This window comes from Platalea leucorodia (genome assembly GCF_965183815.1).
Source record: "Platalea leucorodia genome assembly, chromosome: 1".
Lineage (NCBI taxonomy): Eukaryota > Metazoa > Chordata > Aves > Pelecaniformes > Threskiornithidae > Platalea > Platalea leucorodia.
Window position 1 is genome coordinate 29,128,445 of NC_138823.1, and position 17,366 is coordinate 29,145,810.

The following is a 17,366-nucleotide window of genomic DNA, read 5'->3' on the forward strand; positions in this document are numbered from 1 at the left end:
GTGCTGGCTGTTGAATATTTGATATATTAATACATATTTATATTCTGGAGTTTGGGCAGTGATTGTAAAGTCAGGCAGATTTAGTGCCTAAAATAGTTTATAGCCTCAGAGAAAAGTGTCAGTATAAAAATAATCATTTTGTCTTAGTTCTTTACACACAGTATCTTTTTTTTTTCCTTGTGAAATCAAACTTGAGATAAAATAAGAAAAACAATCACAATCTTTTTGAGCTTATATCCATTCTATTCCAAATCTCTATGCTAATGGGGAACACAAGAACAGAGATGCACAAGTTTTGGACTTGTGAAATATATTTTCCAATATTTCTCTACTACTCTATTGATAAATATAACAAGAAGTAACTGAGACTATTCACCATTGTATATCCTGCAGTGGCAACTTTTAATTTAAATGTCGTCATAGTCATATGTAGTTTAACTCTTTTACTCATGACTTGTTAAAGTTTTGCGATGGTGCTTCATTTTGCCAAGTGGACTGAAATATATGGTTCTACTTGGGTAACGTATACTGAAATATAGAATCATTTGGGACTCTCTCCTTCAATGGTGGGTACTGAAAATGTTTAAAAAATTATATCCAATGGCAGTATGATAACAAAGCTAACCTGAGCTGCTATGAATGTTCACTTGCCTTTACACTCCTTCATCTTACTCTGACCACTGACCAAGGAACTGAAGTTGGCCTACTATCAGCCTTGCAGTCAAAAGTACACTTCTGTGCAGTCTGAAGACAAAGAGCAAGGACTCAGGGTTATCCTTCTGCACTCTCAGTAGCTAGTTACGGTAACACTGAGATGCTCAAGGCAAGTCTGCTTCCGAAAGCAAAAAGGGACTGAGTAATTGTTGCCTAATTGGAGAAATCTAATTATATGCAAAGGAAAAAGAATGGAAACTAAGACAGTAGTAAGTCCTACCTGTGCTGGTCTCAGACAACATATCTTGAACTGGTTTAAACCTCAGTTTCAACTGCACTAAGTTATTTGGGTCAGTTTAAATTCAGGATGCCCTGGAGACAATCATGACTCTTGATAGAAATTGTTATGAATAATGGGGCTATTTGACTATAAGTAGAAAATATGTTCCCTGTTAAATCACTGTCACCCCAGGCAAGAATATTATTCTCCCAGCTCTTTCCTGTGACCTTCTCCCTTCCCCCCTTATCAATTTGCTCCAAGGGCTGCTGTGTCTTTACCACATTTAATGGCTCCCCTGATGGCTACAAGTTGCATTGCAGGAGGTGGAAATTACTTTTCATAGTCCTTTTGCCTTTTTCCCTTTTGGACTTAGGCTTTGACTAAGTCCAGAGGGGCAGTCAGATGATGAATATAATTTTTTTTTTTTTTACATAATCACCCCTGTCCAAAAAAGAAAGGAAGAAAGATACTAAGAAACAGCCACCCCCTGCATAATATCTGTTCTCTGACATAGTCCCACTGTCATTTAGAAGTAGTGCTTTGGAAGTGCTCTACCATATACTCATTATCTGTGATCCCAGAAGGAAGATATGCCAGTAGGTGACAGTGTGTTTTATTTATTTCCCTGTTACTATGTAATTCACACCCCTTCAAGGTCAACATGGAACAAAATACTGAAATTCCTGGAGATCTTTACAGGGACGCAATAAGGACTGATACCCAAAGGATGTATTGATTCTTTAAGCATTGCACAACTGGCACAAATAGAGAGAAACAGTAGAGTCTTCCAAGACTATCTATTAACTGTTGTTTCTTGAAATTTTAGAAATTGTAACAAGTTCACTTCCCAGATCTCCTATCTCAAACAGTAGAGGTTGAATACCACATGTAAAACAGTGTTTGGTCTACTGATCCTGACCAGCCTAATAATAGTGGTAGAATCAAATACTACTAATTTAAAAATATTTGGAAATGGTTCAGTAAATACTGTGGCCAACTTATTAGTACAACTATTAATATAGGACCTAGACTGGTTAATATTCTTAATTATGACATAGGAAGCACAGGTCTAGGAGGCAAATTTGCCTTTCACAAGGTCTGAAAAGCAAAAGAAAGTTGCATCTTAAGTATATGAGTTAATGTCAGACAAAGAACTATTTCATTCTAATAAACCTGGGTTAGAACTCTAACTTTCATAAAATGCGAAAAGAATTGAAAAATAATGTGAGACATGTCACAGTACAATATAGTACAGTAACATCTTCTTCCACCATGTCTTTCCATCTTAAGCCTATCATTTTTTAAAATTATATTAATTATTCCATTATGAGTGCAGAATGAAAACCTTTACAGAGTTGCTCCTGTGCATCACTTCCAATGCTGAGGTTAGCTACAGAAGCTGTGGATTATTCATACAAGATAATGTCAAGATCAGCTTTGACGGCATATAGAAGGGCAGATTCAGATACCAAAAGCATTCGTCACTGGGACATTCAAGCTTATCAAACCTGTTACAACAGCACATTGAGAATCTGCTTTACTATAAAAAGAACTGCATCCAAGAAAAAATATTGTCATGAAAATATTTCATCTGGAAACCACATAATTATAAATGATAGGATAAATTCTTCTCATTTCTGAGAGCACATTATGTCACACTAATCTTTGAAAGACATTATTTTTCTGCACGGTTATACTGAATAAAAGAGCAAGAGCATTTAGTTTTCTTATTTCCGGGTTAAGAATCAGAAAGACATAAAAAGACTTTGTCAACTAACCACAGTTGTGACTGTTTCCATGCATTCAATCAAACATCTATTTTACAAACATCAGCATGGCTCCATACATCATGAAGACATCTACTGCCAAGTGTTTCCCCTTTCATATATACTTGGGAGAAAATTTATTTCTTTGTGGCAACAAGAGGAAATACTTGAAAAATTGAAATGTTCTCAACTATGTCCTCAAAGTTCTATTTATATATGTAAAATTTTTTGCTAAATTAAACTTAGTAATATTATTACTATTAATATTACAATAGTACTTAGAATTCCAGATCAAGTGCCAGAAGTGGAAAATAACTGTCTACCCCCAAAGAATTTACAGAATATAGGATAAGAGTTAATGTTGACCATTTTCTTGTTCCAATATACAACTGTCTATTAGGCCACAGTACAGGCCTTTAGTTACTTATACTGCTCTTTCAACAAGAAACTACCCACTGTAGGTGGCACCTGTTTCACTTGAATCCAGGCGTCTGAAAGTTAGATGTTCAGCATAAACTCCAGATCTAGAATACTTGTCAATGGGACAGGAACACACTTCTGGAGGATGATTCTTCCCACCCCTAGGTGGTGAAAATGAGCAATATCCTGGATGTGACCCTCTCCAAGTGATCGGAAGCTTTCTCCTGTTGTAAAACATTTTTCCAAAGCCTCATTATATGATGGGTTGACTACAGACAGAATCTGTACAAAAGAAAGATATACAATAGAAAGATATGCTGAACTAAGTCTTAAGATGAATAAAAATAGACAAAATTAATACCATAGAGGTCCAGCTCTGAAATTTTTATAGAAATAATCCCATTGGCTTTGATTTGTTTTGCTTCACAGAGTGCCATAATTCTATTGCTAAAACTTTTAGTTGTGTCTAATACCCTGTAATAAAAAAATTGAAAAGACGATTTTTAGAAGGGAATAACAAAAAAGTTAAATCAGTCTATAACACGAGTGTGTTATTTTATTTTTTAGACCTACAAAAATCAAAAAGTTCTAATACTTAAGTAAGCAACTACACTTATGAGGGAATTACACAATGAAATAAATAAGAGCATCCTATTTTGAGAAGGATAGCATAACACCCATATTTTCCTCATTAGGATTTCTGTTATGGTGATTCAGAAATGGACAACATCTACAAACAATCAGCAGGGGTCTGATTACAAGCACTTGGATGACTAAGTTCCCTGTGGGGTTTGTCCTAAATAGGTAGTCCTCAGTTTGTGAAGTTTACCACACGCAGCAAGGATATTTTCCTTTAGGAACTACATCTTGATGCAAGCATTTTTAGTCAGGTTCACTGCAACATCAATTTCAAGTCAGAAATTGCACACAAGCCTAGACATGAGGTATGACACTTGAACCCTACACTAACCATGTGCATCGGTTAAAAAAGGTAATGCTTATGGTGTCTGTAAGAGTATTATATATTATATGCAACTATAATGGTTTCCTTGTTTAAAAAAAGGGAAAGCTGCCTTCGCTACCACATTATCCTTATGATTCATTATTAAGCATTACCTTGTAAAATTCAAATTCAGTGAAAATGTCTTTTCAAGTGCAGAGTCCTCCACTTGTGTTATTTCTGCTACTACACTTATGGTTTCAAAGGTCTTTTCACCCTTTCTTCTCTTCATAGGAAATGATCTGTTTCTAGTTGCAGTGCATGAACTGGGACATGCTCTGGGCTTGGAGCACTCTAATGATCCCACTGCAATCATGGCTCCATTTTACCAGTATATGGAAACTGACAACTTCAAACTACCTAATGATGATTTACAGGGCATCCAGAAGATATACGGTATGTTATACTCCAATTAAGCAACATAAGTTTTTTGCTTTAGAATACATTTGAGGTCCTCCTGTCCATACCACCTCTCCAGAAGAGTTTGTTAGTATAGACTCTGCCAGTTGTTATGCCAGAGGCCTTCTTGTGAATAAGCCAAAGATTTTGATGAAGCTCTTTTACTTTGATTCTCACTGTTCACAACTTGCATTCAAATTTTCACTCAGCCAGAATGGTAATTTAAAATGTTTTAATAAGCCATAAAGAAAATATCTACAAAAGGATCCCAAACTATGAAAATATTAAGAAATGTAGGCCTTTAACCATAGTGAGCCTATTTCTACAGTAGTCCAAGCTCATGTAACTGGATGAATTGATTGCTTCTCAGTTTATCAGTTATAATACTAAACAGTTGCCTGGGTGTACAAAATTTGTGGTCCCAGAAAAACCCTTTCTTGTGATAAATACAGCAAATAGATCTAAAAAGAATGTTATTACCAGCACAAGATTTTGAGCTCCCTAGCAGAAAAAAGGCTCACTTCTTTAAAATATGGGTTTTTAGGGTTTTTGTGGCCTGACATAAAAGGCACATGGTGTAAATAAATTCTGCATGTATTAAATTCAATTTGACAAGGCAAGGTAATTGAAAATTAAAAAGAAAAAAGCTAAAACAATAAAATTATTGTGATTATGGGTTCAATGTAACACTAACTCCCATATTACTGTTCCTTACATTTCCAAATACATGGTTTTGTTCTTGGTTTTAAAGACACTGATTCTGTTAGCATCTGTTCAATAGTCTGTTTTTTTTCTTTAAAACTGTATTTTATTTTTCTCTCATACAGTGAAAAATCTGTGGTATGTGTATGCTAATGTTATGTATCCAGTACATATCATTTGTCATTGCCGTGCTTAATACTCCCCAATTACTTCTGTATTGGACTCAATTTTGGACTCACAATTGTTTTCAGTTTAAAAGTTTGTATTGAATATTATCATGGCCATTCCTTGTTTATCTTTACTACTAGAAAGGATAACTATGATCATGCAGAATTACTGCACTGCTAACTAGAACTCTGCAGATTCCATGGTGTTTTATATTAACATGCTTTTTAAAATATTGTATTAACAAACACTGATACATATTTTCATAAAGCATTAATATAAATTTCAAAATGATTGGCTGATCAGGTTTTGTTTGCTTGTTTTTTTTCCTGTATGATTAGCTGGAAGGAAGGTTGTTTCTCATGACCTCATAAGTTGGTAGTCTAGACTTAAGGGCTAGACAAGAATACTTTGCTGAAAACTAACTGCTAAGCTCTAACAGCTGTGGGCTATACATTAGGAGAAATGTGTTATCCCTGGGAAGTAATATCTGACATCACTACCAAATGGCATCTGAAAACTTCGGTTTGGGGTTAAAAAATTTCCAACACAAGCTACTGGAAACTGATTCCTTTGGTACCTTTAAAATCAAAAGGTGATCTGGAATGATATGCCTCAATAAAAATGTCACACCTATTGAAATAATTACTTTGGTGCAGTATTCCTTGAAACACCATTATTAACTGTAAATTATAAATGTCACAAGCCTTAAAATTGTGAATGAAATAAATGCCTTATTAAATTGTATGACAACCATTTGACGAGTTTAATATTTCCTTACACAGTTTCCCATCTTGTTCTTTAAAAAGTATACTTTTTTTGAAAAAGTATCAGAACTTCAAATGCCATTTATGCAGTTTTAGAGTTGTCTTACTACTCAAAAATCTGTTATTCTGTTTTAACAGTTGTTACTCAGTTGATAGAGTATGTGCTACGAATCACTTCTCATCTGAAATGATGGTGGACTATGCGTCCTTTGCAGGTTTTATTGGAATGTTGTTCCAATAAGGAAGGAATATTCTGGACAGTGAAAAGTAATTATTTTCTTCATTCATGCCTTGGTTTTATGGTAGTCATTCATCATACCCTTTAACAACACGGGAAAGGTATCTTAGGTCACTTTTTCCATTCCCCTTCCACGGTAGGATTTGCATTGTTTACAGCAGGTTTTTGTTGTGTATTTCCTCTTCGAGTGCCACTGGTGGGCATGTAAATTACATCCTGCTGCTGTATTTTTAAAGGTCCACCTGACAGGATCCCGCCACCAACAAGACCTCTGCCAACTGTGCCCCCACATCGTTCAATCCCTCCAGCAGACCCACGGAAGAATGACAGGCAACCTAAACCTCCCCGGCCACCCACTGGTGACAAACCTTCCTATCCTGGAGCCAAGCCTAACATCTGTGATGGGAACTTCAACACTCTGGCTATTCTTCGCCGGGAAATGTTTGTTTTCAAGGTAGGAGGCTGTGAATTTTTCAATGTTACATCAAATGTCTACATTTCTCCTCTTTTTTTTTTTTTTAAAGCAAACTCTCATTCATCATGACTCCACTTTCCCAGCCTGCTCACAGTTACAAAGTTGAAGAAAGAAATTTAAAAATAAACATACATATGGCTTAAACATCTACCAGAGGACTGCTGTAATGTCTGTTTTGGGAAAATACCCATGTCAGCAGAAACTGTAATGCCTTAAAATGTAAGGGTAAATAAATGTTGCATGTTATGGAGAGATAAAAAGTGTAAATCAACTCATGAATAATAGGAATGATTTTGTTGGGAATACAGCCACATCCAGACATACAGTAGATATTGTGTCTTCAATGCTTTTTTTTTTTTTCCCCATGGAGCTATAATTTTAACTTTACAATTAGATCTGTCATTTAAAAAGGAAGTTTGTCATTGTGTTGTGGTTGCACTGAAACCACAATATCTAAGTAAAGGTCTCTGCCACAAAAGTCTTATTGCAAATGTCTCATTGTTTATTTCCATTCATCTTCTTGCTCTGAGCTGAACATGTGGTATATACAACAAATCAAAATAAACAAACTGAACTGAAAGGCAATCTTTTGATAGAAGGACTTTGCTAAGACTCATGAATGTCAAAGCTATCTTAGGAGGATGATCTGCAGTATGGTTTCCAGAAGGCATTGAATGTTAAAGAATAATTACAGAATCATTCTTATTCAGTCTTTTAAATCTTAAACCGATTTGCTGATGGGTAGTGCTGTGCAAATGTTCCAGAAATAAGCAACAGTATAATCTATTATTTTGAACTACTGGTGTGTCAAATTTGCTTAAGCAATAGGAAGCGTGGGATCTTTGTTTTGTAAATATATGCTACGATTCTTTTTAACTTCAACATTATAGGTAGAGAAGGGCCTTTCACATGAATAGATAACACTTTTCCCTTCAGCAATAGTGTAAGTACAAGGGAAGAGCAATGAATTTGTCCTGAAACATGAAGCTCCCAGTTCAATGGCTTTTGTTGTCCTTTCTGATAGGACCCATTAAAATTAAATCTATCACTTCAGATAAATCTTATTAGCAATGCTACCCAGGCTTTCACTTTCTTTAGCATACCTGAAAAAAATATGTACAAATAGCTTTACATGAATTCATTCAAAATTATTGAGCTACCTTCAGAACCCAATAGGCAGGAAATATTTTTCCCAGAAACAGCTAAGGATTTTGCCAGCCCTGGGACTGTCAGCGCTTTCCATTTCAATAGATGGTACATTTTCAAACACTAGGAGGTCCCGAATCGTCCGTCTTTTTATGACTGAAACTCAAAGGTTAAGAAAGAATCTAATTTTCTAACTTGACATTAAACAGGATATTAAAATACCTACTTCAATCTCATGTCATCCACCTCAAGAGCAATAGAACATATTCTCATTTATTTTAAACATGAATCGATAAATAGTGAAATACTATTCCACTAATACAAAATTTCCTGTCTAGCCAAGTCTGTGTTTCTGGATAAATAAATTCACCACTATTACTAATCACTCTTACCTATTCTGATTGAAAACACACATTAAGTTTTCTCCAAAAATGTTTACTGCTTACTGCCTTAACACTACATATTTACTATACAGTTTGTATGATTACTCGTATGAAAACTGCACTTATGTTCCAAAACTAAAACTCCATTCATGATCCACACCCTAATGAGGAAACAAGGTAAAACTTTGTCAGAGAAAAATGACCAGTAACAGAATGTTTACAGATTTCATGTTTAGAGTCTGACTCTCCAAAATGAAGTTGCTGAAATCATAAAAGCAATGAGCTGGGAAGGGAAGAAAAAGATGACCTTTGTCCAGATTAATTTCTTTAAGGGTCCCACGGTTCCCCTTGTCTCCTCAGGGTACCTGGGAGCATGGCAAGGCGTGACTTGCTTTAGCATGCTGAGCAATGGAGTTTACTTAACTATACAAATCTTGACTTTGCAGTCTGAGTGTCTTTGAATGCTTGAGTTAGTAGGCCTTAACTTTCTGGTTTGTACATTAATTTGCTAATGAAGATTTTTGTCTACTAAAGGAGTTTCCTTACCTGTTTGAGATTTTTTCGGGGCGGGGACGTGGTTTTTGATGTATGGGGAGGAGTATGAAAGGAGCAGGAAAGGGAAGAAGGAATTAGAAAAATCAGGGGTTGCTAGTAATTTTCAACTTACTTTGTAGAATCTCAGGGGGGCAGGTTATAAGGCAAAGCTCAGCATGTCAGACTGTAGCAGGAGCAGGGCAGGAATTAATTCTCAGAAGGTATAAACAGGAATAAGGACTGAATACAAGGAAAGCATCCAGCAATGGAGGAAACAAAGCTGGAAGTTCTGTGGTCTGACACAACAAAAAACCCAAACCTCTTTGCCCTTGCCCCTTAATGCTAGTACAAGCATAGACTGGGAAGGCATGAGTGACGGGCTGAGAGCCAAGTACAGAGAGGTAGAGAAGAGGGGATTGATGGCAATATTGTACCAGGTGGAAACAATTAAAGAAGAATTATGACCTTCATTGGGAGAATTATTGCTGGATAGTTCCCAGATGAGTTAAATTAATAAAGTTGGAGGCTAATCAAATGATATCCTTTTCTTTTTTTGTCTTTATCCACAGGTCTGTAATGATTGTGTAGTGGCAGATTTTACTGCCTTCTGAATGGCATGTATGCCATGTACCAATTTCAAATTGGAAATGGCCACTTTTTTATCTCATGGGCAAGTCTCAAGCTCAGGAGCTTAATTTGTTTAAATAATCCTTGAAATTGCTTGGGAACTTAGCCACAGAGTTGAAGAATGTGAGCCCTTTTGAGTAATTAAATTCTAATTTAAACATAAAACTGAAGCACAAAAGATAACAATTTGACATACACTGTGGATTTTCATAGTAGATGACAAACAATATTAATTTCAAGAAGATTGTTTTCTCTTGGCTCTTGAGCTATTAGGTATACTTAAGAGTATCAGAATACTAGAAACAATTTCTATGTTCAGTCAAATTGATGAGCTTTGTCTGTGTTTTTAAGACTATTTGGCATTCTCAAATGGATATATCCAGAGTAAAACTGAATAACAGTAAACTTAAAGTGAAAATGGAATTTGCATTTATCCATCCCTCTTTATTGTTTTACCATCACTTTGACAAAGTAACAATCCTAGCAACAATTGAGAATAACTGTAGGGTTATAGAAATGAAATAAAGAGGAACTGTTCTTGATCTAACATGAACAGTAAACACAAAAGTAAAGCAATCCACTTGTTAAACATTCCCCAAAGATCACCAAATAAAATTAGAATTTTGCAAGTCAATTATTTTGGTAGAAATGATTGGATTTTAAGGAAAACAAAATTATTTTTCATCAAATATGCATGGATTACTGATGTATAAATGTATTGTCCCAAAAGGGCTTCTTCCTGAATTCTTTAAATTAGATGCCCTTAAAGTCCCCCTGCTAGCTGTGAGGCTTGGGGCCACAGTATGCCATAGAAGACAAATATTAGTTAAAATCAATGTATTGTAACTATTGGTTTCAGTTGTCATCAACTGATATTTTAGAGTGTATGAAGTTTGTCTTAGTTGAATGCAGTTTTTTAATTACTGATATTATTTAATACATGCTTGAACTGGTATAAGCAACCATCAAGACAGAAGAATTTCTAAGCCAGAATTCATGAGTGCCAAGTTTTTATCTTGAGATTCCAGTTAGCTTCTGTATTTATGCTGAATGCAATTAGTATTTAGTTGTCACTCTCATTTCCAATCTTTTCTCAGCTATTTTCTCCCTCTGTTTAGTTAGAACTCCCCTGGGACATGGAAAATGGCTGAAAATGGAGAAAAAACAAATTGGTCTGCCTTTTCTGGGAAAGTTGTGCAGGGTGGTATGACATTGTCTGCCTTTAATGGAAAAACCTCTCACTGATTGTATATAGCAATATGTGGGATCCGACAATACTGTCTTCTCCTTAAAGTCTCCTGAGAGTACCTCCAGGGCTACTGCATCATGAAAAGGAACCCCATTGTCTAAGGTCACCAGAAAAGATCCATTAGCGAAGAAGTTTACAGCATATTTTTCCACTTTCTTCCTGGGTTCTGTCCAGTCTTCTGTAGCAAAAGAGTTTTGAAGATAATCTAGAATGTCCTACCAATAAAGGTACTTATGTTAACACCTTCTGAATCTTTTACACCACTAAAAAAAAGCTCAAGGCAGCCAATGTTTGTACAGAATGTATTATCTCTCAAGTAACACTGGTTGCTTATTCTGTCATTTTTGAGGCATGTATAGCTTGTGTTTAACTCTACATTCTGATTGTTCCTTGGCAACAAAATTACCTCTAGCTCTGCTTCAACAATCTGTGTTACTGCTGTTAATATCCTTTTTCTTTATGTCCTTTTCAGTTTCATAGATTTTAACAAAATCCTTAGTTTTTCGAACAGGTAACATCTAGAAAAGTAAGCACTAAATGTGTGGAAACTTGTCCTGCATAATCAGCAAGTTAGAAGGACAGGTCACTGCTCTTTGTTTATATGGCACAGGTTTTTGCTTCACAGAAAAACATCTCATAGAGGTTGCACTGGTCTTTTCTTTGTTTAATGCTAAATCCTTAATGAATGTATCCTATATAATCTATAATGATTTTACTATTAATGTTGGAAAAGTTAACTCACTCCTTGAAGAACAGCATTTTTAACCACTGTCAGATGCTAGAGGGTTTGTTGAAATGCAATGTAAGTATAAGATAAAGAAGCTTGTCCATCAGATAAATAGCATTTACAGCTCAGAGAAATGTCTTCTGAAATGTTAACATTACAGATGGTAGAATATGGAACCAATTTTAGGAAGGCCTTAACAGGTTGTGTTTTACTATTTTATAGTAATTTCTCTACAACTTGCAGAAAATTGTTTTCTGACTCTTCATCTGCTAAGAACTATTGTAAAAACATTTATGACGTGCCAAACAAGCCAAGCCAATTAGGCTGTCATTACCCCTTGGCATTAGTTTAGACTGCAATTACTTTCATACATAACTGTATAGATTCCATTTAATATCCCTTTCAGAATTGTGTATTTATATAGAGTATGCTGTTAAACACAAAAGGAAAAAAACCCTGTTTCTTGATATGTGGTAAACATATGAGGAATTTATAAATTATTTTAGCGTTGGCTGGTAGGTCTAATAAAAAATCTGTGAGATGGAGAGAAAATACAAATAATAAAAAGTAGACACAAAGGAACAGCTACAGTGTGAGACTTGACTCCACTGTATTTGAAAGCAGACATTTTTTCAAAGCTCTCCTGGTCTGTTTGTGTAGCTGGTTTTTGTCGCATGATGCTGTGGATGTCTGGGCTGTCAGTTGCAGCCTGGGAAAGTTCAGCAGAGGATTCTGTGGAAGTAGACACTTTGGGATCTGAGAGGGAAAACCACTTAACATCTCAGCTGTAAAAGACTGGGAACAAGAGGTCAGAAGGAGCTAAGTCTGCAGAGTGTGGAATCCTTTCCCTCTACTTTTTATATCATTATGTTAGGAAGAACAATCCAGTGGAATTTGCCATTTTGAACTCATCAGGGAGGAGGACTGCTTTAATTCGGGTAATTCGGGTTATATGTTGAAAAGGAAAGAGAAAAACAGCAAAAACTCTGTGAAGACTTCAGTGTAACACAGTAGACCAAGCACATTGGAAATGTACAGGATGGATGCTTTGTGGCACAAAAACAAATGGTAGGATGTCAAGAAGGAAAAAAGCAGGGACATGCTGGAACACTAAAAAGTCATAGATTGTATATTTTTGATAAATGGATACTTTCACTGACAGATGTAAAAATATTTCCCAAATGTTACCTAAACCTTTCAGTGTGCTTCTAAGCTAGGGAAGGGTTTTGCTAACACATTTCACAGCTTTAAAATGGAAAGCACATTCTGTTCATCACTGTATGGAAAGTAGGTAGTATATTCCATCCAGCTGCAAAGGAATTTAGACAAGAATGTAATCACCTGGGTAATAATTGTACTAGAATAGTTCAGTTAAAAATCCTTCCACCCTCTCACCTTTTAAAAAAATTATCTTGGACTTTATTACATAGTTTTATGTGCATTCGAAAGATGGCAACCCAGTCATAGCTATACTTATTATCTAGCACCTACTAACCTACAGGTATATTTGTACGCATATAAAAATTATGTACAGAAAGTTCTAAAAAATCATAACTATATTATCAGGGCTTTATTTACAAGAGCATCAGTGTAATGGATATACACGTTATTGAAACTTGTAAGCAACTTGAACTGATTAACAATCTGTACAGTCTGGCTAATAAAATTCATATTATTCATATACTAGCCCATTAAAAAGTATAACCTTAGCAGGATGCGTGACTCAGTATCTTCAGCCGGGCTTTAGATTTGTCAGAAGAGAGAGTACTATTTTTTTCCAAAAGGCTATGTTTTCATTGGCAAACAATGTGGTGTAAAAGGATTTGATCAGCAGAGCAGATGGTACTGAGCTCCTCTCATGTCCATCATATATGCTTTGCTTTTAATTAGAGACAGTCTGTCCTCTGAGGCCAAACAGTTCCACTATACATGTGGTTCAGATTTTTCTGAAGGGCAGCTATCCCTTAGACACCAGCGTCTTTGACTGTGGACCCTTTGAGAGTGTACCACACAAGCATTTCATCTAATGCAAGTGGTGTTACCATCTTGTTAACACGTAATTGCTCACACCATCTTGACCCAAATAAACCCTCACATGCAAAACACATATTATTATTTCTCCATTATTCTCTATTATTATTTCTCCAGAGGTGCCTTCCAACCTCAGCCCTTCTGATTCTGTGTAGCAATTGAAATATGAGCACTAAAAAAGCATAGCCTCCCAAAATGCTTCTGTTACCTGTTTTCCGCACTTTCCTCCAAAAGAGGGATTGAATATTTCTTTCTACTCCCCTGAAGCCTCCAGAGGTCCCTTCCAACCTCAGCCACTCTGTGATTCTGTGAATCCACTGAAATTTGACTGTTTCACCCACTCATTTCCCAGTATCATTTGATCCATCATCTCTTTTTGGGATATGGCCCTCAGGCAATAGCTAGTGAGATTTGGTCAGGATACTGTTTTGTGACTTCTATATTCAGCTCAGAAGAAGAGACCAGGCAGAGGAGACTGGGCTGTATGGCTACTGCTCACAAAGCACTAACAAGGGGACTGCAGGGGAGGGAACGTCCACCCATTCCAGCTGTGCGAGACAGATCCTCTGCTGTCTCCTTCCCCTGTCTCAGCTTTTAGGGGAAATCACCCTCCTTGCTAGGGTCAGGCTCTGGGCTGAAACACTTTATTCAAAGACTGACTCACTTCTGTCTCTGTGAGACTCTCACCATCTCATGATGAGCCGTTAATACCCACAAGGTGCACTCCGTACCCCAAGGGAGTCCTCAAAGATTAAAAAGAGGTTCTTCAGACTCTTCAAGAGTTTTCACAATGGGGTGGACAGACTGACTTCGACAGACATACACAAGTACTTGCGTGAACCCATATACAAAGGTGGTGGTAGGATTTGGGACAATGTTCATAGAGATTTGGACAGTTAAACGTGAATCTTAACAAATTCTTGTTTCTGATTTAGTTTTAATCTAATAAATACTGAAAAATGTGAGACTAAGTATTTGTAAATCATAGGCCAAAATTCCAAGAATTATTCATTCTTTAGAAGTGGTTTGGTTTTGGTTTGTTTTTTAATAGAGTGGAATTGGTGGAATCTGAATATCTCTGTTACTCTTTTTGTGCAAAAGGAAAGAGTGGGTCAAATTTTTATATATTCTTAGGAAAGCACTTGTAACAATGCTGAACAAGAGATAGAATTACGACTTTTCCTTGATCCAAAAAAAATAATCCACAGGATCCTCCAACAAATGATAGCATGCTTATATGGTGTTACTTGTGTTTTTAGAATTGCTATTTTTCTTAGTCATTGAACATAGCTGTTCCTTTTTTCTCCCCATATGTCAAGAGATTGTTCTGAAATCTAGTTGACCATTAACTTAATTGTTCTTTCAGTCAGAAAAGTTTTATATACTATCAAATGCAAGAAATCCAGAAAAATTATAGTTCTGCATAGCACTATTAAATAAGTGAAAGACATTAAAAATACAGATAAACAAATGCAAGTGAAAGACTTTGATCTGTCAGATTTAATTCTTATGAATAACTCAAGCCTAGACAGAGAATCTCAATGGGAAAAATATATGCACATAAGCCCTCAGTGGACATAATCACTTGAGTAAGGACTAACGATGTGAATTAAAGTTGAGAGATCAAATCCTGATATTTTTCCCCTCACAGTTACAATATTTGCTTGCTACAGTCAGAGAATCCTGTGACGCTATTAATTTTTCAGTTGTTATTTTTCTACAACAAAAATTACTAACAAAAAGCTTTAACTGAATACTAGGGTACAAAAGGTATTTAATTTTGTAGAACTTGCCTGTTTTCAGAGATTCAGTGTTTGAGTGAACTGATTAAAAATATTTCATTGGCAAGAGAATAGAAAAAAGCATTATTGACAAAAAATAATTGCAAAAATTCACAGCAAGGAATAATCTAAAATTACATGGAGGCATATCTTCAATTTTGTACCACCAGCAAGTGTTATCTTGTAATATTAACAATACATTTTAATTGGGGCTATATCCTAATGGAACCAAAGGGAGTAATTGCAGAAACACTTCAATCACAAGGCTTAATTAAAATTTCTTGTTGTACAAAATTGTGGCCTTCCAACTAATTTAGGTAAACATTTTGGGAAACAATTGGAATGGCTTGTAATGTAAGCTTTTTCAAGCAGTGGTATTGATCAGTCTTGGAAATATTTTCTTCATTTTGATTTACAGCTAAAGCTTTATATTCCAGAAGTATTTGTGTATTTTTGATGTCTTTGTTTCTTTTTTTTTCTCTTTCAAGGGGCTAAGCGTCCACAACGCAGAAGTTTAACAGGCGTTTAAATTAAAAGAAACTAACCTCATTTGTTCCTCTGAATGAGTCATTTCGTATGCAAAACACTGCACTACTAAACAGTTAAGGTCTTAAATAACTTAGAACAACATCCATGTTTATTTTTTCAACAAATCAGTGAAACACTATTCACACTATTGAAAATCTATTGAAAAATATCAAAAAGTTATAATAGACATTTATTTAAATCCTATATTTTCTTCTTTTTATAAGCTATAGCTTGAATACTTTTTTTTTTAAGTGTTGCCTTCCTTGCCTACTGAGTGAAAACTTGGCCCAGTTGAAAGTAATGGGAAAAAATTCCATTGACTGTAACAGATTCAAGATTTCACTCAGAATTAAGTACCTTTGACATGACAGGGAGACTATCTATTTTGAGTAATACGTAGTAGGTAAAACAACACAAGAAACAGCAGATTAGCTTGTAATACCAAGCATATGAAATCAAAAACTGTTTTCCTATGCAAAATCAAATTTGATTATACTACTTGTCCAGTCTATAAATCAAAATGAGACAGGGAGCATTTTAATTAATGATTTGACATATCTGTCTGGTGAGAATATCTTCAGTGAGAGTAGACTGTGTTAGGTCAAAGGTTATACTTGATAGTGACAGAGTTCAACGCTTTCCCATTCTCCCTAACAGTTCACCAGTATTCCTCCTCAATCTTATCATGATGGAGCCTTTGCTGATGTTTTGGAGTGATGTCTGGCCAGCCCTTTATAACACCCACAGTCATTTACTGCTTCAAATTGTACATTCCCAGCTTATGTGTAATCAGATGTAATTTACAATATTGCATATTCACTGTTAGGAATTCCTTCATGTTCTTCATGATCTAATCCCTGTATCTGAATGACAGACACAGTGAGCAACGACAATTGAATAACTGCCATTTTCATGTTTGCATTGTCATGACAGATGTCACTGTTGGCTGCTCTTTGCTGGATATGCCACTCTTAATGGCCTGTTCTCTTCCGCTATTGCTGTCAACCTCAAAGCTGAGTCACTCCAAGAATATTGCCGTTCACCCACTGGTTACAGTGGGAACTTCTACAGTCTTTTTCTAATCTCGCCACTTCCACGGAGGAGAAGATTTACTTAGCCTTGCCCCATGCTACTCAGAGCTCGATTTGGTACCCAGGGTTTTTTATTTTTGTTCTCAGCACAATTTCATAGATCACAAGCATTAAACTGAGATCAAACAGCATATATTAGCGTCTTAGCTTGCAGTGGCTTGAATCCAAAATAACCCCCATACACTCACTTATAGAGTTTCTTATGTCATGTCTTCCCCTATTTTCATATGTTATCAGCTTATCAGAGCTTAATTCATACCTTAAACAACAAGAAAGATTGAATTATCAGCAACATATATTCAACTCATATTGTATATTTTTAAAATCTGAATTTGGTTATGCCCTGGTCTGCACATCTTGCTCTTTACAAGTGACTTGTGTGGACTTTTGTAAGCCATTTGGT

The 17,366-nt window shown here is 35.7% G+C and overlaps 1 protein-coding gene across 1 annotated transcript in view; it reads left to right on the top strand.

The window, feature by feature from the left end:
- MMP16 (matrix metallopeptidase 16) overlaps positions 1 to 17,366 on the top strand; it is a gene marked incomplete at its 3' end in the record, with an annotated part of 183,269 nt that overhangs the window by 130,028 nt on the left and 35,875 nt on the right. The window contains exons 5-6 of the mRNA XM_082327266.1: positions 4,355 to 4,516; positions 6,628 to 6,845. Coding sequence (XP_082183392.1) covers positions 4,355 to 4,516; positions 6,628 to 6,845 — 380 coding nt within the window. The remainder of the gene's footprint in view (positions 1 to 4,354; positions 4,517 to 6,627; positions 6,846 to 17,366) is intronic.